Source organism: Marmota monax, unplaced genomic scaffold (assembly GCF_021218885.2).
Source record: "Marmota monax isolate L192 unplaced genomic scaffold, Marmota_monax_Labrador192_F-V1.1 WCK01_AAM20220418_F8-fsc00259, whole genome shotgun sequence".
Lineage (NCBI taxonomy): Eukaryota > Metazoa > Chordata > Mammalia > Rodentia > Sciuridae > Marmota > Marmota monax.
The window spans coordinates 732,170-759,046 of record NW_026694482.1 but is presented as its reverse complement, the minus strand read 5'-3'; the positions used below and the strand labels follow the sequence as shown (position 1 = coordinate 759,046).

Genomic DNA, 26,877 nt, shown 5'->3' with positions numbered 1-26,877 from the left:
CACTAATTTGGGAGGCTGAGGCGGGAGGATTCCAAGGTTGAGGCCAGCCTCAACAAATTAGTGGGGTCCTAAGCAACTTAGTGAGAGTTTGTCTCAAAATACAAAAATTTTAAAACAGGGGCTGGGGTTGTGGCTCAGAAGTAGAGTGCTCGTCTAGCACGTGCAAGGCCCTGGGTTCGATCCTATGCACCACATAAAAATTAAATAAATAAAGGTATTGTGTCCAGCTACAACTAAAAAATGAATATTTTAAAAAAAAAACTTTAAAAGGGATAGGGATGTAGCTTAGTGGTAAAGCACCCCTGGGTGCAATCTTCAATAGCCCCTTCCCTAAAAAAATCTGATTTTTTTTTTCACAGATAACCAGTATGGAATCACACTTATAATACTAAAAACAAGCAGACAAAAAACAGCCTTTCAATCATCCCATGATTATAACACTGAGGATTTATGCACTACATTCAGAGTGATAATCTTTTGATGGTGCAGATATTTTGGTAACCATCATTCATTTTTATTTTAATTGAGTGAAGTTAGTTGTCGGTTAAGCTTTCTGACGGAAACTTCTGTTTTTAAACACATAGGAAAGCTCGCCCACACTGGGTCTTTGCCAGCTCTGTCCTCTCTGGACCAAATGCCCCAGGAAGGCAGGGGTGGGCAAGCTGCTGGTGCTGCTCGCTGGCAGAACAGTCTCAACGTGGGGTCATCTCACACTCAGAGGCCCTTGAGCTCTGTGAAGCAGGAAAATACCTTACCCAAGGGCACACAGCTACTCAGTGGGTGACACAGGTGACACGGGTAAATCTTAGCTAAAGGCTGCCCTCGAGTGACATGAGAGTCATCACCTCCCCAGTCCTCGGGTCATGTAACCCTTGCCCTTATGGACATCAGTATTGAGGTAGGAGCCCCTGGTGACGGTCACCACCACAGGGCTCTGTGAACACCCTCAGGAGAGGAGCTGGTGGCCCTCCATCGCTCTTGCAGCCCTCCTAAACCAGCATGGTTTCCTTGGTCACCACCAGCCCTCTGGGCTGCCCTGGTATGAAGTTCAGGCCCAGAAATGACCAAGATCTCTGCTGGGAATTTCTGTGACCTCTTTCCAACACCTAAGGCCACCTGGGAAAACTCAAGGAGACCTAGTGAAAAGGACCTCGGGGGAAGGTCCCACGCCTGGAGCGGAACACCTCAAGACCTCCATCGGCCGCTTCTCCTGCGTCAGCAGAGCTCTCCGGACCTTGAGCGTGGGAGGAAAGTTTAGGAGGGTCAGGGAAGAAAAGGCAGAGTGGCCTTGCTGTCTTCAGGCACCAGGAGACGACAGAGCTCCACTTCCAGTCGGCAAAGATGGGCCAGGAAAGGGAATCAGGAGGCATCACGACTGCCAAGAAGAGAACCGCATTTCCTCAGTTCCCCAGCGATTCTCCACCTGCTTGGGCTTGTCATTCTTTGTTTTTGTTTGTTTTTATGGCAGAGTTTTGAAAATCACCCAGGGGGAAGAGAGACGGGTGACATATGCACACACATTAAAGTCAACGTGAACTGGCATTAATTGTTGGTGGTGACCCAGCCCAGATTTAAAGTGATGCTCAGGCTGGCGGGACAGGCAGGCTCCACAGGGAAGGCCCCTGGGAGGAGTCGTCTTGACTCACCACACGCCTAAGCTGCCATCATCACGGTCGCTCACCACCTTACCATAAGAGCAGCTGTCACCCAGTTCACCACTCAGTGACCCGGACCTGCCTCGCAGTCAAGCAAGCCCCCGTGCCAATGTCCTGTGGCAGCCGCTTCTTGCCACTTGAGGGTAACCAGAATGTAGCAAGGAAGAGCGCAGACGGAACTGGGCAGCCCTGGCTCAGAGCCCTGTCCTTCCTCTTGCCTCCCTGACCCTGGGCAAGTCATGGGCTTCTCTGAGCCTCAGTGGATGCAAAGGGAAAGTGAGAAAACCATCCCCTCGCTGTTGGGAAGTAAGAACTGCAGACCTGCGTGGGAAAGCAGGTGTGCAGAGGCCACCGGGTGTTGGAACCTTTCCTTGCCCCTCCTTCCCACTACACCTAGGGGACCACAGGACAGAGAGTACTGTGAGCAGTGGCAGTGTCCTCGTGACCCTGGAGTCTTCATTTGTCTCTTGAAAATGAGTATGAAATACCCAAATCCTAACTGGCCAAGCAAAACAGGTGAAACACATTGGATTCTCACACAAAACCCAGGTTGAAGCAAAATGTACGTGCTCAGAGGGTTGGCCACTCACGCACCTCTCTCCTGGGCACCACCGGCCGCCCTCCCTCCACACAGATCCCAAGCCGCCCGCCAGGGATGTAGAGGCCTCTGGCAGAACAGGTGTCTAGGAGTGTGCCTCAGCTCAGGAGCACGTGAGGTAGCCACGCCCAGCCTCCCAGCCAGGGGCGCGTGGTGCCTTTGGAGGGGAGCTCAGCAGGGTTAGCTGCGGGAGCACTCTCCTCCTGGATCTGCATAGGTGATGCTTCTCTAGCGACCTCTGCTCGCCATCACGGCCTTGCCCCTCTGTCTCCTGGTCCTCGCACCAGCCCGTCCTGGCGAGGATGAGAAGTGACCACAACCCTCACTGCATGCTGCCAAGCCTCCAGGAGCCGACTGCTTAATCTGCATACTTTCTGAGCAGGAGGCCCCCTTCTAAATGTCAACAACCTGGAAGGGCCACCTCCAGCAGAGTAGGCATACTTGGACTCCCTGCTGATTAAAACTAACTGGACCAAGAGACAGTAAATCCACATGATCACAAAGCATCTATGCACAATTTATAAACTGGGGGGAGGCGTGACCTTACCTGTTCTATGTCCATGGGGTCTCAGACTCCCCTGAAATCATTTCAAGTCTTCTAGGGGTCTGCCACACACTGGCTGAGAACCATTAATCTAAGGTATAGGTAGTTGTGGGTTTGCTGCCTGCTCTGTGCATCTAAGGAATAAATACAGTGTGAAAAAAGCAGAAATGAACTTGCCCGAAGCGATGTAGCCTGAACCACAGTGACCAAGCCCTCACCTACAGCCCCAGAGTGAGGTGCTGGGAGCACCTGCCCCCTCCCACTGTGCAAGGCAGGCTCCTGGGTCAATGGACAGAGCTGGCCTTCTTAGAAATCACACAGGGTGAGTCTTACTGGACGTGAGTTATGCTCACCTGACATGAACTCAGCGTTTTAACTTGGCTTGCCTTTGGCTCGTGCTATCAGTGTTTCTAGGCAGCCTAATTTGGTTTAGATGTTTATTTTTAATTTGGTTCTGGAGAGCACTGTGGGACGAACATATTTCCCCAAAGGAAACAAATAATGTTAATTCCAAGGGACATTCACACTTTGCTACAAAGCATTCTCTGTAATACAGGAGACGATAAAGGAAGCTGAAAATTGGTGTTTCTTTATCTTTGCCGTTCAGTAAAAACTCACTGTGCTGTGGCTGCAGACTCTCATGGCTCGGGAAGCCCCGTCTGGCCCCACGGTCTCACTCCTGCATTTCCCCAAGTGTCCTGCCTTGCTGTCTGCACTCGAGCCACACTGTTCTTCTTTCATCCTCTCATGCTCACAATGGTTCAGACCCAAACACACACCCCAGGGCCTTTGCACATGCACCTCCTTATATCTGGAATCACCCTTCCTGCCACCATTTCACCCTGTTAGTGCCCACTCACTCCAAGAACTCCACTCAAGCTGGTGTTCTCAAAGAGCTTTTTCTGAAATCCCTGGCGTAGTGAGACCACATTACAGCTTTTCCTAACCCCTCTGATTCTTACACATCTGGCGATTTCTTCTTTAGGTGTTTTCACCTAAAGAATTTTTCACCTGAAGTTAATTTTCACTGAACCAACTTCCACGAGGGCAGAAGCCCTGTGGTGTCTGATCATCACTGTTTGCTCAATACCCAAGACCCAATTCAACACATGAGGGTCTCGCTGATGTGAAGAGTCTCATTCATTTGCTGAATAAAACATATATTCCTTCCTATGTTTTAAAAATCACAAGTGATAAAGGGAGAGAGAGGGAAGAGTGCTGCTGAGACATCATGGTCCAGAGAAGCGACGCAGTGTGACAGAGACGGCTGCAGAGCAGGAAGTGATCCAGGGGTCTTCAGCTGGGTGGTCTTGAGACTGTTTCCTGAGCCTCAGTTTCCTTATCTGCAAAATACAATAAAATGTCTACTTCAAAATGTTGTGGAGCTGAAGACACACGTGGAATATAAATTGATTGACTTCCTTTCCACTTAGGATCTTCTTATATTTTGCTTTGCTAAAGACCAAGGGTGGGATTTGTCAGGCAACACCATCCAGGGCCTCTCCTGAGCAGTCCTATTGGAGCCACACACTCCGTTCCTCCTGGCAGCGCCATGGGGGTCTGCCACCGAGCAGGGCAGAGGGTGAGACTGCTAGGACAGTGGCACCTGGTGTCCCGTGATGGGCCGCTGCCCTGATCTAAAGCCACCCTGGAGCACACGGGTGGCGCCGTTCACTTGTGAGCCATCGTGGAAGCCAGAGCATGTCTTCATTCACCCTCCTGCCCCTTTCCCAGTGAGGATGTCACTTTGGGAAAAGCTTCAAAACAGCTTTGGAGTCGACTTTAAAACAGAATCCAGTGAAGCCATCTATCTTAGGTACGCCAACTGGCAAGACTAATCCAGGCCACCAGGATCCAGAGCAGAGGTGACCTGGGAGAGTGGCCATGGCCAGAGGGGACCTGAAGGGGCCCTGGACGTTCTCTTAATGGAGCTGGCTGCTGGTGACCCAGGAGTGTTCACTCTGTCAGGATGAGGGCACCGTCTGCAGATGCGCTGCGTCCACTCCACCTCTGGGAGCCACGCGGAGATGCGAGGTGGCTTGGTGCTCTGCTAGGGTGGCTGTGACGGAAACCCTGGGACCCAGGGTCATCTGTGCCTCTCTCTCCTCCCGCCCTCCTTCGCCTTCCCTTTCCATTCTCCACCTCTGCAGGAGCACAGGAGAGCTCGCACACACGCACACACTGCACTGACCTGCCAGTGACTAGTGCAACTCGAATTTGCCCAAATCCAGACTCTGGAATTTTTCCAGTCCTGGGCAAAAGGAATTTATTGTCAAACCCTCAGCGTCTACACAGGCACAGACAACTACACACAGACCCCATCCACAGAGCAGCGAGGGGTCATTCTGAAATGTCCAGTCACCCCCACTGTGGACTCAATGCTCCTGTCCCCTCCTCTCTAAATCCGTGTGGAAGACCTGCCCCGGGTGATGGTGCCTGAGGTGACCGGGTTCAGACGAGGTGGAGGGAGGGCACTCCCACGACAGGCCCGAGTCTTGTATGAGGAAGGAAGCAGTTCCCTCTTCTTCTACGTGAGGACACAGAAGGGCAGTTCTGCAGGCTGGGGGGAGTAAAGTCCTGCTCCCCTGGGACCACCCTCGGCCCCGAGACACCCCTTGTCCTGAAGTTCTCCGGCCCTCAGTTTTCTTAAAGCCCCAGTGCCGCGCCACCCGCTCCAGGCCTGGTAGTATGCTCCCTGGTGCCTCCGCTAGGGCCCTCTTCTGTTCGCAGTCCCTCACCAGCTCTCCTCCACCACACTCGCTTCCTCTCGGCCTCCATTCTCCTCGCATGGACTTGCAGCTTCACAGGTGCCACACGACAGGAGCTTCTTCTATTAGTCCTTCAGACAACCAGTCACTGGGGACCTGTCACTCCTGTAAAGGCACCTGCCCTTCTACACTGTTCACTTATGCATTTGTGCACCGCAGGCCCCTCTGGCCCGGCTCACCTCCCCTGGTGCAGCAGCGCACGAGGCGGCACAGCGTGACACCCTTGGTATTTACTGAATGAGGGGAGAACAGAATCAACACCAGACCCTGCGACATCCGTGCCTCCACTTTTCCCTGATAATCAAGTCCCCACCCTGTGCCCAGCTGTCACAGGTACCTCCCTTCCCCAGCCTGGTCCTTGCCTCACCCTGCCAGGCCTGCAAGGGAGTCCACCTCCTCCACCCCAGGCAGCCTCCTGTCCACTGCCAGTCTCCTAGGAAACTAACTCTGCCCAGACTGACGCACGAGGCCCACCCTGGCTTCCTGTGCTTCACCCTCCCACCCTAGATTTTGCTTTTCCAACACCCACCACCTGCCTGGGCTTCTACCTGCCACCTGCCTCCACGCCCTGCAGCCTGGCGTACCTGCCCCACCCACCCACCTGATGCTCCTGTGTCCACTGGTGGGTGTGGCCAGCGCTGGCCTGCTTGGTCCCCTTCAGGCTGCTCTCAGGACTGGGCTGCAAATGCGGTAATTCCATGTGCACAGTGTTGCTCCCAGCTCCTTCCTCCCCGCTCAGTCCCTGAGTGAACTCCTGGACTAGGGTGGCAACCCCCAACGGGCCTGTTGTCCACAGTTTCCTAACTAATCATTATTTTTAAAATTATAAAAATGAGCCGCAAAGAGATTTCATGTGTGTCTGTTGTGCTCAGTGTGTCCTGTGTGTCCTGTGTGCCCTGGCTGATCGCAGCTCTGGGACGGATGGCCTAGTGGAGAAGGAAACTCTGCACAAGCAGTGGCTGAGCAAGCAGGATGCAGCCAGTGCAGGAGAGGCAGAGGGCACACCTGAGGGGCACAACACCCAGGAGCAGCCAGGGCTCAGGGGAGCGGGAGAATGAAGAGGGTGGCAGATGGGTGACCCTTAGTAAGGTACAGAGGGCCTCCTCTGCCAGACTATGAGATCCAGAATGGCCAGGACCAGGTCTTCCTGTGGTTCCCAGAGGACAGGGAGACCTGGAAGAGTCCTTCACTCAAAGACGCTCAGGATACACACATGGAATGGAGCGACGGCCCCAGGCCGACCCCTGGTCCTGGAAGACCACTTGGCTGGTGCACAGCAGAGCCCAAACCTGCCTCCTGGACCCGGGGCCCTTGCTGTGCTGAACTTTGGCCTTTTCTTCTCCTCACTGAGTGCTGTTTATTTCATCTTTCCTTTCCACATCGTTTTTGTACCACTTCAATTCCGTAATAGAAGAGTGGGTGGTGCAATTCTTGGCATGAAAAATAAACTTTTACTATTTTCAAAAAGTGTGTTATAAAAATACCGAGTAGGGTGCTTTCATTTGGAATCCGGCTTTGTGTTTAGTTAAGTATGAACAAGTACCACTGCATGTGGTGCCACCTAGCTGGAGAGGACGCATACTCTGTAGTTTTCCCATCAACGTTTCTGGCTCTGATAGGTGTCACGAGCTGCCACGCCACTTCGCCATCTGAGTTCTCTATCTCTGTAGGATACTGCCTAATCTGCATGTTGGCGGCTTTCGAAGCACACACATTAACATGCCTGTGTATCATTCATTCTGTGTTGAAACGTGTAACAAAAAACTCCCACTTTAACCCTTTCAAACATACCCCAGTGACTTTAAATACCGTGACGATGTTGTGCAGCCACACCGCCACCATCTCCGGGATTTTCTTCCATCGTCCTAAACAGAACTGTGTCAGCTTTCCACCACCATAACAAAGCACTGGAGATGACCAACTTATAAAGACAAAGATTTTCCTGGGCACAGTCTTGGAGGTTCCAGCCATGCCACTTGGTCAGGCTGCTCTTCGTCCTGAGGTGAAGACGCACATCAGGGCAGGAACACAGGGCCCAGCAAGTTGCTCACCTCATAGTGACTGAGAAGCAAAGAGAGAGGAAGGGGACCTGGTTCAAGTACCTCTTCAAGGGCAGGCCCCAGGTGACCTGTTCTACCACCTTCCAACAGGGGCACAGGTCAGGGGCCAAGCCTTTAACACGTGGGCCACTGCAGGACACTCATTCAATCCATCGTGGAAACTCCATACCATTGACAAAATGTCCCTGTTTCCCCTCGTCCAGGTCCTGGCAACAGCTCTACTTTCTGTTTCTATGAATTTGATGCTTTACGTACCTATTATAGATGGAACTATTCAATATTTGTCCTTCTGGCCTGGATTATCTTACTTAGCATAATGAACTCCAGGCTCACGTTGCAGCACACATCAGAATTTCCATCCTTCTCATGGCTGAATACTATTCCACTGTGTACATATAGACCATTTTGTTTACCCATTCATCTGTTAATGGCCATTGAGGTCGTTGCCCCCTTTTAGCTGTTGTGAATAATGCTGTTACAAACTTGGCTATGCAAATCTCTCTCTGAGCTCGTTTCCTGTTCTTTTTGAGATACACCTGCAATGGAATGGCGAGGGTCACATGATAATTCTGTGCAGGCCGCTTTCCCCCGTGGCTACATCACTTCACGTTCCCGCCAACAACGCATGAGGGTTCCAGCTTCTCCACATCCCCACCAACATCCATCCTAGTGCATGTGAAGTGGTGCCCACTGAAGGCTTGACGGCCTCTGTGAGTGTGGGACATCAAAACAGAGCTGTGGGCTCTCTCGGGACTAGAAAGGGCCTCTCCCTTCAAACCCCGAGCCCTGTCCTCCGGGTAAGGGCAGGAAGTGGGTTCTCAGGAGGGGACATAACTCAGCCTCAGCAAGGATGCCGTGAGCGAGTTCAGCAGAGTTCACAGAGGCATGCGAGGCTGAGAAGCTGGCACCTTGCCATGTCCGTCCAAACTCCCCAAAGGTCCTTCGAAACCTTGGGGGAAGACAGAGGGAAGTGGGGAAGAGGCAGGGGAATCAGGGAGCACACCAAGCCCAGAACGATGAAGGAAGGGGACACACAGGGCCCGATGTCTTTAAGGGAAGGGACTGAGGTCCTCTGGCCAAGTTGCCAAATCCAGTGACAGTTAAGGTCCAGCCCAGACTCAAAGACGGCATTAGATACCAACAGGGAGAAATTCAGAACCTGGGTATCAGGGAGGTCAGAACCCCAGAGACTGGGATCTGGAGTGAAATACAGGCAAATTACAGGAAATGGTCAAAAATTCAGAAGGCCTGATTTGAGCTTCTAAATTAGGATCTCTCACAAGGGACACTGGGGGCAGGAAAAGACTCAAGGAGCCATAGGGTTCAAGGTCACTTGGTCCTGTCAAGTACAGAGAAGCAGACTGCCAGTAACAGGACAGGCCCAACATCCCTGGCTGTCCATGTCATGGCACTCTTCCACCCCAGGTGGCTGTTCCCAGGGGTTAGCCACTGTCCCCCAGATGATGGATACCCTCAGGTCTTTCCTAGTTGCAATCAAGCAAACCATAATATTTGCTCTCCATTTCATTAGTGGGGTAAACAGAGTGAACAGAAAAGTCAGAGCCCCCACCCCAGATGGACCTGCCTCACCCCTAAACCAACAGGGAAAAAGTGTGTGATGAGCCCCAGAGGGACGTTCAGACCAAAGAACTCGGAGACACAGTGTGGCAGGAGGGGTTCCAATGGCCCCCAGGATCCCACCTCCTGGGGTGCTGCCTGCATCTGGAATCCACCCTCCCTTGCACAGGGGGACCTGTGAATACGAGGGACATCACCTGAGGGCCAAAGGCAGACTCTCCTGAGGGAGACTGTGGTGTTCCTATTACTACCTGCTACTGACTGCAGAGGAGGCTTTTTCAAAAGGTGGAGTGTCGTGGAGACGCCCCCCACAGTCCTAGGAGATGAACACCATGAACACCATACCTGAACTTCAGCTTCTTAGATTTGCACAATAACGTAGGACAGCAAATATACCCATCCTAGATTCACAGGTCCACGTGAGATCTCAGAGGAGTACGAGTGACCTTCTCAAAGCCACCCTGCCAACAAAAGGCAAGCAGAGTGGCACAGGCCTGGCCACGTCTGTGAAGCGGGTCCAGGATCCAGAGTATCAGAGACGACAGGATCTTAGACCCCCTGCTGGAGGCCCTCCGACACAAGAAACAGAGGCACGGAGATACGAGGGAGCCTGCCCTAGGAGTTCCTACTACTACCCCAGCCTCGTGTGGACAGGGTGAGGCCCATGACAACATCCCCTCAACCCCAAACAGAAACCAGCAGGTGCCCCAGTGGCTCCCTCCCACCCAGCCCCAGAATAGTAAATGGCAGGTAAGACGCAGAGACGAGCCACCAAGGTGCTCCCAGCCACAGGGTGCAGCTCCGTGGCCACTGACCTGGAGAGGAAGCCTCTGCTGCGTGGGAGAGGAAAGTGGGTGTGCCAGGAAGTGCCAGGGGCAGGACGGCCAGGCCCTTTTATTTTTTCTTTCCCAGAAGCTTAGAGACAAAAGAAAACAAACGCTGCAGCTTTCTAGTGCAGGGCCTTTGTGGAGGTTGATGTGTGTCCGTCAGATGCGAGGGTGTGTGTGTGTGTGTGTGTGTGTGTGTGTGTGTGTAACCGAGCAGCCTGTCAGAGCCTCGTTTCCAGGATGCAAGTCTCCCCCTAACTGATAACACTCTAAATAACAGGTGAGTGACTCCTGGCAGGAAGGAGATTGTCTGACCTCATTGTTTGCCTTTTTCCCCCCTCTTTGTTCTTCACAAATAAAGGTTTTTTAATAAACTGAAAGGTCCTCCGCTCCTGCCTGATGATAAAATGAAAGGGACCAGTGAGGTATGGTACGACGTGGCAGCAGAAAAGGAGAAGCTCATCAGAAAATAACAAAGGTGCAAGTGGAAGATAAGGCGGCTGTCGGAGATTAATCCTGCCTGCCTGATTGTTTTCTTTAATACCGGAGCCTGCAATAGCGAGCGATAAGTTTGCTGAGTAATTTGGTTTTGGGTGAGGAAATAAAATTCAGGTAGGCCCCATAATTGATTTCCCTTTCTTTAGTTTTCTAAACATTAAACAACAACAACAACAACAAAAAGGCCTGCCTTGGCTACTCTTTCTTTCTTCCAGCGGCTCTGCCAGGCCTGTCCTCTTGACCTGCCACCCACCCCCACTTCCTGATCCCAAAAGCTTCCCAGAGGAGGGCGGGAGCAAGGGAGAACGGCCATTCCCCTCGCCCTGTGACATCAGGTGCAGTGCAAATGAGACCCTTGGATTCAGCTCTGCTGAGGGCTGTGACTGCATCCTCCAAAAAGGATGCCGGAGACCTGATCCCTGGTACCCCAGAACGTGCTGGTGTTTGGAAAGAGGTTCTTTGCAGAGGTGGATCAAGTTGCAGTGAACCCCACTGCCACAGGACTGGTGTCCTGGTAGCAGGGGTCACGTGGACACAGACACATGCTCACAGGGAGTGTGCCCGTGAGGATGAAGGCCGAGACCAGGTGACACACCTCCTAGTCAAGAACTGCCAAGGTCACCAGCAAATCTGTGCCCAGAGAAGGACGGGAGCAGATTCACCTCAGAGTCTCCGGGGAACCAGCTTCTTGCTTTACGCAGGTAAATAAAATGAAGCCAACAGAATGGGCCCTAACCCAATATCACTGCTGTCCTTACAAGAGATTGGGACACAGACACACACAGAGAGGGGAGGCCTCAGCAGCCAACTCTGCCCACACCTTGACCTTGGACGGCCAGCCTCCAGAACAGTGCTGAGAATGAATGAGTGCTGATGGGCCCCCGGCTGGCAAGACTGGGTGGTCACCAATCACTTTGTTACAGTGGCCCTGGGACACTAATCCAGGGTCCACTGTGATATCTGCATGCAGCAGGGCATGCTCACCTCCAACCTGAAGGTCATATCATCCCAGTTGTCACGTCCTCCACATCCCCAGCCCATCTCTTCCTCTAGCATTAAGCACAATATTAAAGAAGTTGGTCTAAACAAAGTGGGATTGAGGCACACCCTGTCCCTTGCTTCTGTCCCTCCTAGGACACCAGTAACAACGTCCTCTTCACCTTCACTGGCTCAGCCACTTCCCTGTCCTTGTGCCTGGTGTGGAAGCCTGAGCAGTAACCTCGCTGACCACATGTGTACTGAGAGACAGGCTTGGAGAGGGGATGCCACCCTACTAGTCCCCAAGGTTGTGCCACGTGCTGTATTCCAGCTCCTCATCTCCTGAATTTACACAATCTGTCCTGGTTCCTTTAGACCAGCGCTCTGTGCTCTCCAGGCTTCCATGCGCAGGGGCATGAGCCACCCCGGGTCTTGTTAAGTGCTTGCTGCTTCTGGTTCAGGAAGTCCAGGCAGCAGCTGCAGAGGCCACGCATCTAACAGGCATCCAGGGGACCTGAGGCTGCTGGTCATGGGCCACGCCTGGGGAGCAGGGCTGCAGTGTCATGGGGTAGAGGTGAGGGGAAGGTGGCACAGGGCAAGGGGCCCCAGGGTGACTCTGAGGCAAAGCCCTAATCAGCCAAACAACCCCACAGACTCAGAAGTCAGTCTGTGGAGGCAGGGTCAGAGGGGAGAACGGAGGGGGAGCCATCTGTGGGGACTCTAAAGGAGAGAGCAGAGCACAGGGCTGAACACCCGGCTGCGGGGACAGCAGCAGCAGCAGAGCCTTATTTATTGTGACAAAACGAACAGCCCCAAGTTGCACATCAGCAGCTGATTCCTCATCCTATCTATTACGTGAATGAGATGGGAGGAGTTTCCTGCTCTCACAGATGTCCCCGACAGAGGCCCTGGGCCAACTCCTGAAAGCCGGCGGGGCCTCCAGCCACCGGTACACGAGGTTCAGGGCAGGGAACGAGCCTGGGTGGCTCCCAGGTGGGAAAAGGGTGAAGACACTGCAGGTGGATGCCCGCGGGGACACCCCTTGGGAAAGGGCAGAGGGCTGCAGGCACCTCCAGGCAGGGCAAAGGATCCTTGAAGCCCAAGTGTCGGCCACTGGTGGGTTTCCCGCTCAGCAGGGACCTCTCCACGCTGGTGGGTGAAATCTCCCCATCAGAAAGGGGCCAGGCAGCAGCCACCACCTCCCCCTGGACACGCTGCTTCCCCCCTCGAGCCCCCCAAGCCCCACAGTGACCTCCCAAAGCCCCAGCTGTCCACCTTCCCCCTTCTGGTTCAACCGGGGCGGAAGGGGATGGCAGAACTGGGTGAGCTCCGGTCCCACCTCTTGCTAAACACGAGCTCCGGTCCCACCTCCTGCTAAACACGAGGATGGAGGCCTGAGCAGGGCACAGATGACCCAGCGCCACCTAGCACTCAGCAGAGCCTCGAGGCCACGCGGCGGTCAGGGCCTGGTGGCCAGAGGAGCCTTAGGAAGCAGGCCTGGGTGGGGAGGGCCTCAAAGGACGGACCCTAGCACAGCTGCCCCTGCGGTGCCCAGGAACCACCGGCCTGAGAGCCAGGCAAGCGGTGGAGGCGCAGGTGGGCCCCGCCAGGTAGGCAGCCCGCGGCTTGTCACGGGGCCCAGAGTGAACACGAGCGCCAGCTGGGCACCGGGCAAGGCTGCGGGCCCAGCACCGTGGAGGCCGGCAGGCGAGGCCAAGCTCACGGCCACCTTGGCGAGGCCCGGCCTCAAAGCTACAGATAAAAGCACCGGGTGCGGCAGCGGTGGGGCGCCCGGGCTCCAGGCCGCGCCGAGCCAGCTTTCCGCCGCTGTCACAAAGCGCCTGAGGCCAGCGACTGAGCAGGAAGAAAGGTTCACTCTGGCTCACCGTCTCCCAGGCTTCGGCCCACGGCCGGGACTCCGAGCGCTGGGACCGGGACGAGGCTGGACGAGGTGGGACAAGGCGGGACGAGGCAGGACGCGGCGGTGGAGCCGGACAGCACGGCCACCCACCCCCGGAAGGGACACCCACCCCCGCAGCGCAGCGGGAGACAGACAGGAAGGGCGGCGCTCGGCATCCCTTAACGGCCACGCCCCCAGTGACCTCACTTCCTGCTGCCAGGCCCCGCCTCTTAAAGGCTCCACCCCCACAGAGCCCGGGGCTGGGGCCGGCCTTCAACGGTCGGCCTTTAGGGGGCGCTTGTCCTCACCACCGCGAGGCCTGTGGACGTGGTGGACGTACGGACTCCGGGCCCACGAGGCCCACTGCCGCGGAGTCCCGTGCCTCCCACCGTTAAGGCCTGAGAAGGGCTGCGCGGGGTCCTCCTGCCTGCCCGGGCCGTGATGGGCACCCCAGAGGGAGGTCGGGTTTGCCCTGGTTGATGTGTTGGGTTTGGTGTCCTCTGGGTGCCGGGAATTGAACACTGGGCGCTTACCACTGAGCCGCAGCCCCAGCCCTTTTTATAAGTATTTTTATTTAGAGACAGGGCCTCACTAAGTTGCTGAGGCTGGCTTGGAACCTGCCAGCGGTCCTCCTCCCTCAGCCTCCAGAGCCACTGGGATTATAGGTGTGCACCGCCGCAAGGGGTAGGGGGTGGCTTTGAGAGGGGCGAGGACCAGGGAGAGGAGAACAGGACACACAACAGGGGCTCAGAGGCCACAAAGACAAACCGACCTGTATTCCTACTTCACAAAGGCCCAGGGCAGTCAGGACAGAAAGGGGGTGGAGAAGTGGAAGCTAAGCAGGCCCAGTCTTGATGGGCCCCTGCCCCTCCCCTAGTAAGAGGACCAGGAGCCCATCCCCGCTGACCCCAGTGGTGGCAGGTGATTCTGTGCCCACCATAAAGCAGGGCGACAGCAGAAAAATGACCATGCTCGGTCGCGGATAAGACGAGTGGTCTGAGTACTTGTGCCCCCTCCAAAATGTATGCTGACCCTTCATCGCCAACACAAGGACATTGAGAGGAGGCTCTTTAGGAGTGAGTGGTCACTGAGGCCCCTTACCTGGGGAGTGGGCTTCCATGAAAGAGGCCTTCTGCAGGCACGATGGCCCCTTTCTGCCCTTCTGCCTTCTTCAGTATGGCACAGCACCAAGGCCCCATCTTGGAAGTGAAGAGGTTCCCCCATCACATTCCACCAGCACCTTGCTCTTCCCAGTCTCCAGAACTGTGAGAAATAAATTTTTGCTATTTAAAATTATCCAGTCTCGGGTCATTTGTCACAGTGATCCAGAGGGCCTACACAGAAGGCCATGAAGTGGGCATCATATACGAGATGCCTGAGTCAAAGCTGGGGTCTACTAGTTCTGCCACAGCTGCGTGGCCTTAGGCAAATTATTTAACCTGTAAGCCTTGACTTGCTCATCTGTTAAATGGAGAAAATAATAGCTGACTTGTGGAGTCTTTGTGACCTGTCAGGAACTGAATGTATGAATCTCTCGACAGTGTTTGTGGTACATATGGGCAAAAATAGTGGCTTTAACTAGTGGCAATTTCACTTCCCCTGGTCATTTTGAAGAAGATTTTAAGTTAGTATAAGACAGATGAGATGCAGACAATCATCTTCTCTTTGAAGAATGAGGAAGGAATGTCATGGTTTATAAATAACTCCCCTGGCTATGGAAGAATGTTATCTCCAGCCCCTCTGGGCAAGCCTAATTTAATCCACCACACTTGTTTCCTATGCATGTAAAAAGAAGAACATTGATAAAGAATAGGCAGGGAAACATGGGGAGGCTCCAAAATCTTAAAAAGGCGTTAACTGATGGGGAAAGGGGCACAAGGAATTAGGTGAAAATTATATGAAAGACCCTGTGGATAAACACCACAGTGAAAAGATAGCTAATTGAAGAATGAGCGCGTTTTCTTAACCAGTGCTAGCTGAGTAAAAATATAATTATCTTTGATTCATGAAGATTGCTACAATATGACTCATTTACCAAAACAGTTACTAACAGAATCACATTTGTTACTGAGGGAGACCACGTGGGAGCCCGGGCTGGAGTAAATACCAAGTGTGTTCCGCACAATGGCACCTTCCGCCAGAGCTCTTGCAGGGCTTTGGGTGGTGCTGCCGCTCACGGCAGGGCCACATGCCATCGTCAGGGACGCAGAGGCCCTTCTGTGCCATGGGAAGCGCTATGAGAATGGCTCCCGGCCAGGTCCTGGGAGAGTCAACAGCACCCACATCTCAAACGCTTCCTTCCTGCTAGGGGGGTGAAGCTCTTGGCAGTTAATGCCTTTTAGTTTATTTTTTTAAAGATTGCACACACCTCGAAATTGCAAGGCATTGCTTCTTGGTCATTAGTGGTCTGGTCGCTCTAAGACGGGAAGCCAGCATTTCCCAACCATGGCGAGCAGGGTGATCTTCACTGCAGGACGGAGCTGGTCAGCGCTCCAGACCTCCCAGGGCTGTGGGAGGAAGTCGGCAAGGCAAGGCGCTAACCTGGGTGGCAAGGTAATGGGCAGGGGGACTGTGAAGGTGGCAGGGACTTAGACGTTCTGGCCGAGGCCAGGTGAAGTTCAGGCCGCAGTGCCGGTGACGAGGAGAGCTCTACGACCTACGAAATAAAATGCGAAAGGGAGCCGCGCTGCTGGTGCCGTCAAACAGCTCTGCAGGGAGAAATGTCCAGAAAAAGCAGCAGCAGCCAATGGTTCCGAAAGTCCAAGAGTAATGAAAATAAATACAGCCTACAAGCCTAATGAAGGACGTTTCAGAGCAGGTTGAGACCCTAACTGATACAAATGAGGATCATTATCTTCCCCGGGCTCTCCTGTTCAGTGTAGGAGGAGAGCCATGCAAATAGAAGGAGATGACCGGGGCTCTAATGGTAGAATTATAACCCACACCAGACCTGAGTCTCTAAACAGGATGGACGGTGTTCATCTCCAGACCCACGGCCGCTGGCAGCTCTGAAAACCATCAAGATAAACAACGTTAGCTGTCCTCGTCCAGGCGTAACGAATGTTTTAGGACACGCCTTCCCCACAATATGTGTAAATACTTTTGTAAGTCCTGGAAGCTAAAAATGATTCCGGATAAAATCCCCTCCCAGGCTAAGAGCAGTCAAACCATTCATTATGAAGGGCCTACTATGTGCTGGCATTACACTACGTCCCATGCATCATTGCATTTGACCCCATCCACGATCGTACCCATGAAGCAGGTATTCACAATACCCCCCATTTAAGAGCTAAGAATAACCATGGCCCAGAGAGGTTGAGTAACTTGCCCAAGGTCAAACAATAAGTGATGAATTAAAATAAAACATGCTAGCATCCCAAGATGCAGGACCAACCTGCTGGACCTCACCAGGTCCTGCTCCTTTGTTCTCTGCCAGCACCTTCACATGCCATCTGCCCCTGAAGACCAAAAGCCAACAGCCCTTCAGTTTGTCGATCATCAATCCACCTGTCTGTCAAGACACCCCTTTGAGTCCGGGGAGATTGGCTCTGCCCATGCACTTAACCGCCAGGTCACACAAACAGTGTCTTGGTGTTTAGAGGATCGCACCACTGGTGCTGGGATGTCCTGGGTGAGGAGGAGGAGCAGGCAGGTTTCCTCCCATGACAGGACTGGAGATTCTCTGTGTCCCGCTGGATACACTGTGACATGCGGAGATGCCACTAGGCATGGAGTAAACGCCTTCTGTGCTGCTGTGGAAGACACCCCAGCAAGTTAGTGAGTGAGTGAGAGGATTTCTCCACGCACAGGTCTCCTCTACGGGACAGGTAGGGACAGTAGTGAGCGTTTTCACATGACGCCATGAGCTCACGGAGGTGGGAACTGAAGCCGAGCTGTGCGGTGGGGACAGGAGAAGCTTCCTGGGGGAAATGATGGGGGCCTGAATGGAAGAGGGTTAAGGAGGGTCTTTCAGGCAGAGGGACCTTTAACAGAAAGACTGGCTCCACAAGGCCTCCAGGTACACGTGGTGGGAAAGCCCAAAACAGGGCAGAACCATGGGAAATAACAGGCCCACAATGGTGGCAGAGGACAGAGGAGGAGCTGGTACGGGCAATTCAGAGAGGGCACTGTGTTCTCAGAAGGAGCTTGGAGTTCATTCTGCGGCTATCGATGGTTGTTAAAGAGGAGAATGGCTTCCCTAGATTTATGTCTTGGATCTATTATTTTGGTAGAGAAATGAAGAAAGATGATCTTTGAGCAGAACTGAAGTTGGGGAACCAATGGGAAGACCTGACCTAATTTAAAAGAGAACTCATGACAGCCCCATGGCAGGGGCAGTGGGAGTGGACAACACAAGACAGATGTGAGGAGCATCTCTGAGGCCGGACTCTCAGTGCTTAGCAGTTGATTCAATCCAAGAAGCAAAGGGGAAACCCAGGAGATTCCCAGACCTTGGAAAAATGAACAAAGCCTGAGAAGACACAGGAAGACGAGGTGCCCAGACTAACACGTGAATTTTGAGGCTTGCGGTGATATTCCAAACTGGAGATGCCCAGTGTGTGTGTGGATGTATATTTTGTATATTTGTAAGGTTTTCATAATGTTACCTCAAGAGTATTTCCATGTGTCTCCTTGCACATTATACCTGGACATTGACCAACTGATGCCTTTTAAGGTCTTGGGATTCTAAAGACCTGTTCTACCATGAATTTCCTGTAATGGCTTTTGAACTCCTATCATCTGAATTTTGTCACTATGAAAACTAAAATATAGAGCAGTTAAGTGACTGTCCAAGGAATAAGTGCCAGGACTGGAACCAGCACCCCTATTTCATCATGCTCACTCACCCTTCTTGGGAACCTCAATGTCCTCTTTCCACACTAGCTGACTCCCAGTTCCTGGCCGCTACAGTCCTGAATGCTGGCCTAATAGGCTCTACAACTGGTCAGCACCTGATCAATTCTCTTAAAGCAATTTCATTATAAGAATAAAGGGGATGGAACTTGAAACTCTTAGAAAGCCACTCTGAAATCTCCAGGGACATAGCTTATGACATGTCATCCAATGTGCGGTGAATCAATAAGAGGACGTCCTGGTTTAGAACAGAGTTAGTAAGGAAAATGCTCAAGGAGGATTTAGCCAGGTCCATGCACGCTGGGCCTATGGACTCACGTTAAATATCCCTGTCGTCTGAGGTCCCCTCCCCTGTAACATACTCATAGCAAGTATTATAATTACCTTGTATTTGAATCCACATGTACACATTTTATTTTTCCTACCAGATTGTAAAGGCAGAGAGTTTCTATTTTGGCCCTTACTGTATCACATGCCTTGCTCAGGTAGCTGCTGATGGTTGCTGAATGAAAACACATCAACGTGGTGGACACATCAATGTGATCGTGCCATTGATATCTAACAAGACCAGCATTACCCATCAGGTCTGTTCCTAGGACCTCTGCCAAGGACAGGGCCCTGGATGAGATGAACAGCAGGTGAAAATCAACAGGAAATTCTCATGCTCTAAAATTGTGAATCAAATGAAGAATTGCATGTTATAGAAAAGCTGTTATTGGGGTGAAAGATCAACTAATGGGTACCAAGCCCTCTTTTACTTTCTACCTTGACTGCAAGAAGGAAGAGGCACGAATTTCTCCTCAGACCAAAAGCCCTGCCTAGATAAGAAATAAACATCTGACGTGAAGGATATTGGTCCTGACTACATGGGGAATGCCTCATGGTAACTTGACTTGAGAAAAATCTGTTTTACCGTGCAGTGAAAGTCCCGAAATTAGAAGGTATCGTGCGCGCCCCCCCAAAATGAAGTCAGTAACAATATTCTGATGTGTGTTGTATCTAAACTAAACTACAAAAGTAGCTTTTTACCACTGTATGCAAATGAAGTCTGGGAAAGAGCCTCGTTTGCATAATGGCACAGCTGTGGGCAGTCTGGCTTCCAGAATCCTGGATGCATCCCGATGGCACGCGCCAGGCCCATAAAGGGGTTAATTCTGGGAACAGCCACTTTCACATACGATGGAGGCAGAGCCGTCATCGATGTTAATCAATCAACAGGCACTTATTCCTGATATCAAGTTTACATTACCCTCCATCTGGAGCGAGTGGAAGAATAAGGAAGAGAATCTGTCAAAAGCAAAATCACGTCTTGTTAGCTCTGCCCCGTCGTTTCAGTTCAGCTTAGTACATGTTAATCTTTCTTATGACTTAAATAAAGCAATAGACAGTGATTATACTTTAACCCTCTTGTGGATTTCTCAGACACTTTAATCTAAACCCAACAACGTAGACCGTGCTCCAAGATGAGCTGTCAGAGCCGTCTCCCAACATGATCAAATAATCGGCTGGTGACTTTGTAGGTTCCATTTTGTTACCAGTTAAATAAAATCCTGGAGTTCTAGATCTCTCAGACCGCCTCCCGCTGCGGCAAATCTGCTCTCTGATCCATGTCTAAGTCTAGGGTGCCGTGTGGTAGAATGCAAAGAGCACGGACGTCAGGTACAAATAATCCACGTTCATTGCCTGTGCGAGACCCTACGCGGTGTGGTGACCTGCCTAGGGCTCCACTCTTCATCTGACGGGGCTTACGCCAGTGCCTGACTCATCGAGGCGTTATGAAGATTCAGAGAAGTGACTCCTGTGAGGGGGCTGCCCTCGGAGCCTCTCAGTTCCCACTCCCCAAGGGCATCCCTGCTTCTCCACGTTTAGCATGCAGGGCCAGCAGATGCGGTGGTGTCGGCACACCCCTAAACTCATCACACGGTCCCAGCAGAGGACAGGAGAGGCCGAGGCAGGCTTCCCATTTCCAAAGAAACTAATTAGTAAAAAGAACAAAACGGTCAGCCAGATAAGCAAGTGAGTCGGCCTTCAGGGAGAAAGACGGTGCGTAATTGATAAATGACTTTTACGTTGTTATTTATATTTACAGAAGTGTGATTGCCGCTCCTGAGATGGGGGACGGTGTCAAGCCCACACCCTCCTGACAGGACAAAGAGCAGGGACAGCGCGTGGCCTGAGTGTGGACATGGGCAGGCCCACTGTCCTCTGGCAGCTCATCCCCTGCGGGTCGCTGGCAGAGGAGGAGGGAGCAGGAAGCCTCCCCCTCAGGGGATTTGCACAGGGGCACCTCCAGGCCCAAAAGCCCCCAAAGGAAGGGTCTTCGAGCCTCTGCACATTCCAAGACAACCACCTGCACCTGCAGGAACCTCCAGGAGGGGTCAGGGCGGCCACCATGTGCTGACGTCCCTAGTGCCACCCAGGAGGCACAGCCCTGCAGAGCAACGGTCCTCACTGCAGCGGTTTTAATGACATGATTTTTAATTGACAAATCGTAATTACATACACTTATGATGCAAGTATGATATAACATGATACCTGGAAATCACACACACACACACACACACACACACACACACACTCACACACTCACAATGCAGATTGACTAAACGGAGCTGATGAACAGGTCCTTCCCTCACTTTCTTCTCGTTTCTGATGGTGAGATACTTGAAGTGAACTTTCTCAGCCATCTTAAAACATCCTGCTCAGTTCAGGCTCGTAGGTAGCCATTCAAATGCAGCATCAAATCCAGAGGTGCCAATGGGCAGTGGACCGCCTCCCTCCCCAACCAGGCCACTCACCCCACTGTTCCCTCACTGGGCTGCCGGCCGCCTGCTTGCCCTCCCTCTCTGCCCGCGGGCTGCTGAACCAGCAGGCACACCCCTCACACAGGACTAGTTCAACCTGCAACCTGTGCCACAAGAAGAAATTCTTCTGCGTGAGGAAACTTCAGTAATTCTTAAGTAAGTCACGGCAGTCCCACGGGAGTGTCCGCTGAGCATGCTCCCGGCAGGACACCACAACTGTCAGACCTGCACTGAACTCAGGTAGGTGGTGGTCATGGAATGTGATGGGCCTGAGAGGCGTAAAGACTGGACAGAGTGCAGTCCGTGACCATTCATTAGAACAGAGTCCAAGAAATGTCACGTGTCCTCATGTTTCCTTAAGCCACTCTAAAGTACATTCCAAGCCCCACTCCCCTGATGTGCAGAAAGGTCAAACTCAGTCATTCTGGAGGTCCTGCCCCAGGTCACAGGGGACCTCAAGCTGCGCTAACCTTGGAAAGGCCCCACTGGTCTTGAACAGCTGGGGAACGTGCAAGACCTCTGGGGGCTCCGTGGTACTGACCCTTTGAGATACAGCAGCTCAACTGCTTCAGCTCTACTCATGGGCCCCAGAAAGTCCTTGCCACTGGAAGCCCCGGCCCCAAGGCCTCAGGAAGGCGTCCCTTCTGAGGGTCCACTCCCATGTCTGGCTGCCCCTGTGGGTTGGCGCTGGGTACCCCACTGTGATGACACTCATTACCTCCTCCCAGGCCAGCAGGGGCAACCCCTCCTCTCCCTTCCCAGGGGGACAACTAACCCCACTGAGCCTGGGCGTCTCCAAACCTGGGAGGAATGTCTGATTTTGAGTCAAGAGAGAGCAAACCCCAGATATCTGTTGGGAACAGAATGACGGAAGTGACTGTAGAGAAAGAAGCAAAACTGGAATCTCAGAAAAACCATCCTGTCTCCTTGGCCTCATAAATAAGCAGAGGATGAGAGTTGTCCTCGATGTCTTGCCCTGGGTCTAGGCAGGGCCAACTGTCCCCAACAGAGGAGTCACAGGAGTCACAGTCCAGGTGCCCTATGGGCCAAGCGTGAGAACCAAGAGAAAGTCCGAAGTGTTCCCAGCAGTGCCCCTGTCCTCTCCCACACATCCCTCAAGTGATCCTGCGCAGAGAGGTTCACAGCTTGGGAGCAGGAGTGAGTGAGACGAAGAGCCCTTGCACCCTCAGCATGCCTGAGACCACCGTACCTTTGGGCCCAAAATCCAACTAAGTATTTGGAAGAAAGTCATCTCATCCATAATCAAAGAGATGACCAGAACACTGCCAGCAGGGGACACCCAGGGGAAGAGAGGAGCCCTGCCACAAGACAGTGTGGATGCCCAGAGCTGGCCTGTAGGGGCCCTAGCACCCAGAGGACAGAGGACCTCACGTTTACCAGGGGCTACTAGAGCCATGCAAGGGACTCGGAAGACCCTGGGGTGCTGGAGTGAGAGGCCCAGGCAGGCCAACAGCCCCTGGGGACCTCCATGCCCTGGGGCCCCACTGCTGGACATTCTAGAAAATCCACTATAGACATAGATTTCTGTCCACTGGATACTTTCAGAAAAACCGGAGTTACACTAACGAACACGAGGGGAAACTTCTTATGACAAGAAAACAATCTTCGTGAACGACAAGGCAGCTCGGTCTGACGCCCGTGGGATTGGACGGAGACAGAACTTCAACAAACGTTTGTGGGAACAGGAAGTTGTGATGATAAAGTTCACTAAGTTAATGACAGCACACGGTAGCTTCTCAATAAATGTTTGTTGCTGCTGCTGCCGATGATCATCAAAATCCTGGACATAGACGGGCCGTGATGTACAATCACTTCACAGCCAAGCCCTTCGACTTTGAGGAGAACCATCATCATGGGTAAATACTGACCGAGGCTGCGGCTCACACGTGCCTTTGAAATTTGAGCTGATAATCTCCTACTAACCAACAGGAAGTGAACACCCGGACCTCAGCTCCAAACCAAAACTGCTGGTATCAACATGGAGGTGCCGACGGAGGCCTAAGTCAGTACATATTGGAGTCATTTTTCCATACTTCACAGACAATCTGGGTTAACTCACAATTTTGCAGTGACTTCTGATGATTCTTCGTTGTTCAGCAACTTTCAGGAGGTTTCGGGGTGAAGATCCTCTGTCTGTTTCAACCCCACTGGCACCAGGAGGAGGCTGGGCCTTCTAGAAGGCCCAATGCACCTGTCCAGTGCCCAGTGCCACCTACGGGAATCCCCTTAGAAGAAGAGAGTAGTGGCTTCTCCTTCAGGAGGCCACCCATCCTGCCCAAGACAGGCCGACAGTTGTTTTCCTCAAGTAGGAGGAGGGTTTGGCAAGAGGAACGATTCCGAGAGTCTAAGTGGGAGGCTGCCCTCCAGCGGGGGCTTATGGGCAGAGGAGGTGAGAAAGGTAGCCAAGCAACTCCTCCATCGATGTTCTCCGGCCGCTCCTCGTCCCTGGGGTGGGGCAGAGCTCTGTCATCATCCCGCATTGTGCTGGTGGCCTGTCCCCGGTCCTAGCGCTCATCAGTGGAGTTGGCCTCGGTGGCCGTCTGACACCCCTCCTCTGTGTGCAGTGGACTCTACTGTAGCGTGGTGTGAGGGCCCTTGAGGGACACCAGCCCAGGCTGGGCAGGTGAAGGAAGCTCTCAGGGGGCTTCAAGAATAGGACAAGTGGCCCAAACCAGTGGAAAGTGCAGCACAGCAGCACCCAAGAGTCAGAAGGAACCCACGCTCCTCTGTGACCACCAGGCCGGGGAGCAGGAAAGCCCGGCCGTTCTGCTCAGAAGGTGGTGTGCGTACAGATGGACCCCACCTCCAGGAGCACACAAGCCAGGGACAGGGGTTTCACAGTCCCAAAGAGGCAGAGGTCACGCCATATAACAGACAAGGTGACACGTCTTACAAATGGTGGTGTCCCCTGCCAGCACCACCCCCAGCCCATAAACAAGGCCACGGTTTCTTTAGGCAGAGGAACGTAGCGTGTGCGAATTTGTGGCTTGAATCCAGAAGCTTCAGGGAAAGTCTAAACCAGCTTCATGTGTCGATGGGCGATTCTGAGCACTGGGAGAAGCTGGTGTTATGGTCTCCAAGAGGATAAAATCCACTCTCAGATCCTGGGATTGAGTTGTGTGGGCATTCGTCATACGTTTACGTAGAGTCTACCAGGGTCTTGCTGTGGTCCATGTGGCCAGGTGCCTGGGTGGCAGGACGTCTGTCTTCTCCTCCTCCCTGCCACGTCTGGTCATTGCACACACACACACTGTCTCTGGAGCAAGTCCCAAGAGCCCCCCTGCCCCATTGAGAAATAAAACAGGAAAAGAATACTTGCCACTTGGTGAGGCAGGGCCAGAGAGGAGGAGGCACTCAGAGGGCAGGTGAGCCTCTGGGAGAGGGGAGGAAGAGAAGGGATCTCCTCGGAATGAGAAGTCTTCCCTGTGGTCAGAGAGGCAACCGTGCCGTGGCTACAGAACCACAGGAGCCATCTCAATCAGTCGAGAAGCCACTTCCTATCCTCTGCTCAGGGGGATTTAGGAATTGCCAAGGGGGTACTTGAGCCAGAGGTAAGGAACCGACTGAACTGCACTTCCTCATGGAAAGCACGTGGGCGGGTCTGGGAGAGAAACATGGAGAACAGGGAGGCTGGCTAGCGAGAAATCCAGAGGGAAGGTACATGCCATCCATCCCTGCGGCACCAGAGACACCAGCCTTTAGCTCCTTGCTTAGCATCTGGATGGCCATCTTAAGTGACAGCCGCCATTTTAAGGAAAAATTTTCACTTTCCAGCCCAAGGACCTTTCTGAGAAAGGCTCACCACTCCCTCCTACCAACCCCACCCCTAACCGCCCACAGCAGGACCCGCCCAGCTCTGATTCCTGAGCCTGCCCATGAAAGTCCCAGCCTCAAGCCTGTGTTGCCTCTCTCTGCTATAGAGAGAGGGCCTTCATGTGTCAGCTCCGCGACAGGTGAACTCCCGTGTGTGTCTCTGCCGGTCTCCGTCTCTCATGTCTCGCTCACCCGCCTCTCGTTCCTCGCTTTCCCTTCACAGCCCAAGGTTAAACATAAACACGAAGACCCAGCCAGACACACCTTCACGTGTTCACCGCGTTCCTTGGTTATGATGAGAGTGATTCCCTCGCCTAAATAGTATCCATCTCAGCTTCTCTTCTCTTTATTTCTGGGATACCGTGGGGCGTTTCAGTACACGGGTGCACTGTGGTGATCAGATCAGGGGAATGGGCGTTTCTGGGAGACATCTGTTCATCAGACATTTATCACTTCAAGCTTTCTTTCCCAACCTCAGGCTCCAGCCTTTCCAAATCGGAAATCAGATTCACACATAGATGGTCTGGTTGGAAACAAGATTCAGGGGCAGAGGAAGAGCAGTTTTCAAAGCCACTTTAAGCCCTTTGTGCATAGGTATGGCGCGTTTACAGCTACCATGCTTTCCAAAAATTAAAATCTATCAGAAAGCGAGGAACTACTGGAAAGAGGTGGGCTGGAGGTCAACGCACCCTTTCCAGTTCCCACCAGGGTTCTCCCTTGCTATTGAGACCCTACCTCAGACAGTACTCTGAATGTTCAAATCAGGAGAACCTATTCCACTGTGTCATTGTCACTCCCTCAGCTCAACAAGGGTCTCTCCAGCATGAACAAACATTAAGAGGAGAGAGAACCAAGAGCTATCGTTGCCAAGAATCACCTTGAGGTTTTTTCAGACAGTAAAACACACTCGGGGGTGTGAGCGGGCAGCTGATTTAACTGCTGTGAATGTAACACACTTCCCCAGACCCTCTTCTACAAAAGCACCCCACTTATGGAGGGTGGGGAGACCAGCAGTCTAAAATGTTCAGTTACATCTACTCACTTTGGCATAATCTCGTTCCAGCCTGAAAATCATAGCAATTTAAATTTGTCCTCCAGAGAGAGAGAGAGAGAGAATACTCATCTGTTGAAAATAAGGAGAGACCACGTGTCTAGAGCTGAACCTTTGACAAGAGAACAAAACACAGTGTCCTGAGATAAATTGTCATTTTCCGAAGCAAGGGTTTTCTTGCAAATTCCTAAGGAAATGTCGCCACCTTCTGGACAAGAGCTCAATACGCAGGCATCGCACATACTTGTCCAGGGTTTTACCCGTCACTCGTGGGTTTATAAAGAATTGTACCACGCCTTCTGTCCTGTAATTATTCCTGCACAACATAGGTATACTTAAAAAAAGTCACTATAAAAGCACTAATAATGCACAAGAGGACAGAAAGCCCATTTCACCAATTAAGCAGATTCTTCAGAGAAGAATGGTAGATCACATTGACAAAGTTTACCTGACTTTTAAAAACTTCACTCACAGAATTCTTAACTTTTACAGAGCTTCATGAAAGGTGGGTATATTCACAAACATGTTTTCTCCTTTTTATTAGTATTCAGTTCTCTTTAAAATAGGTTCAATTTTCCCTAGCTAAATAGTCTTGAATTTCATTTATTTTTTAAGAATACGTTAAGATTTTAAAGCCATCAGTAATATTTTGAGAATTAAAAAAATGATACTCCAATCCAGATGCAGTGGCACACACACCTGTTATCCCAGCCACTTGAGAGGCTGAGGCAGAAGGATCGCAAGTTCCAAGCCAGCCTCAGCAACTTAGCAAGACGCTGAGCAACTTAAAGAGATCCTGTCTCTAAATAAAAACTACAAAGGGCTGAGGATGAGACTCAGTGGTTGAGTGCCCTGCGTTCAGTCCCCAGTGCCCCCACCAAAACAAAACAAGAGAGACTCCAGGACTGGTCATGACCATTGGTGAAAT

General features: G+C 52.4%; 1 protein-coding gene across 1 annotated transcript in view; it reads right to left on the bottom strand.

Moving 5' to 3' along the window:
* Positions 1-2,362: 2,362 nt before the first annotated feature.
* Mboat1 (membrane bound O-acyltransferase domain containing 1) overlaps positions 2,363-26,877 on the bottom strand; it is a 156,468-nt gene continuing 131,953 nt past the window's right edge. The window contains exon 13 of the mRNA XM_046419126.2: positions 2,363-4,140. Coding sequence (XP_046275082.1) covers positions 4,137-4,140 — 4 coding nt within the window. The 3' untranslated portion in view covers positions 2,363-4,136. The remainder of the gene's footprint in view (positions 4,141-26,877) is intronic.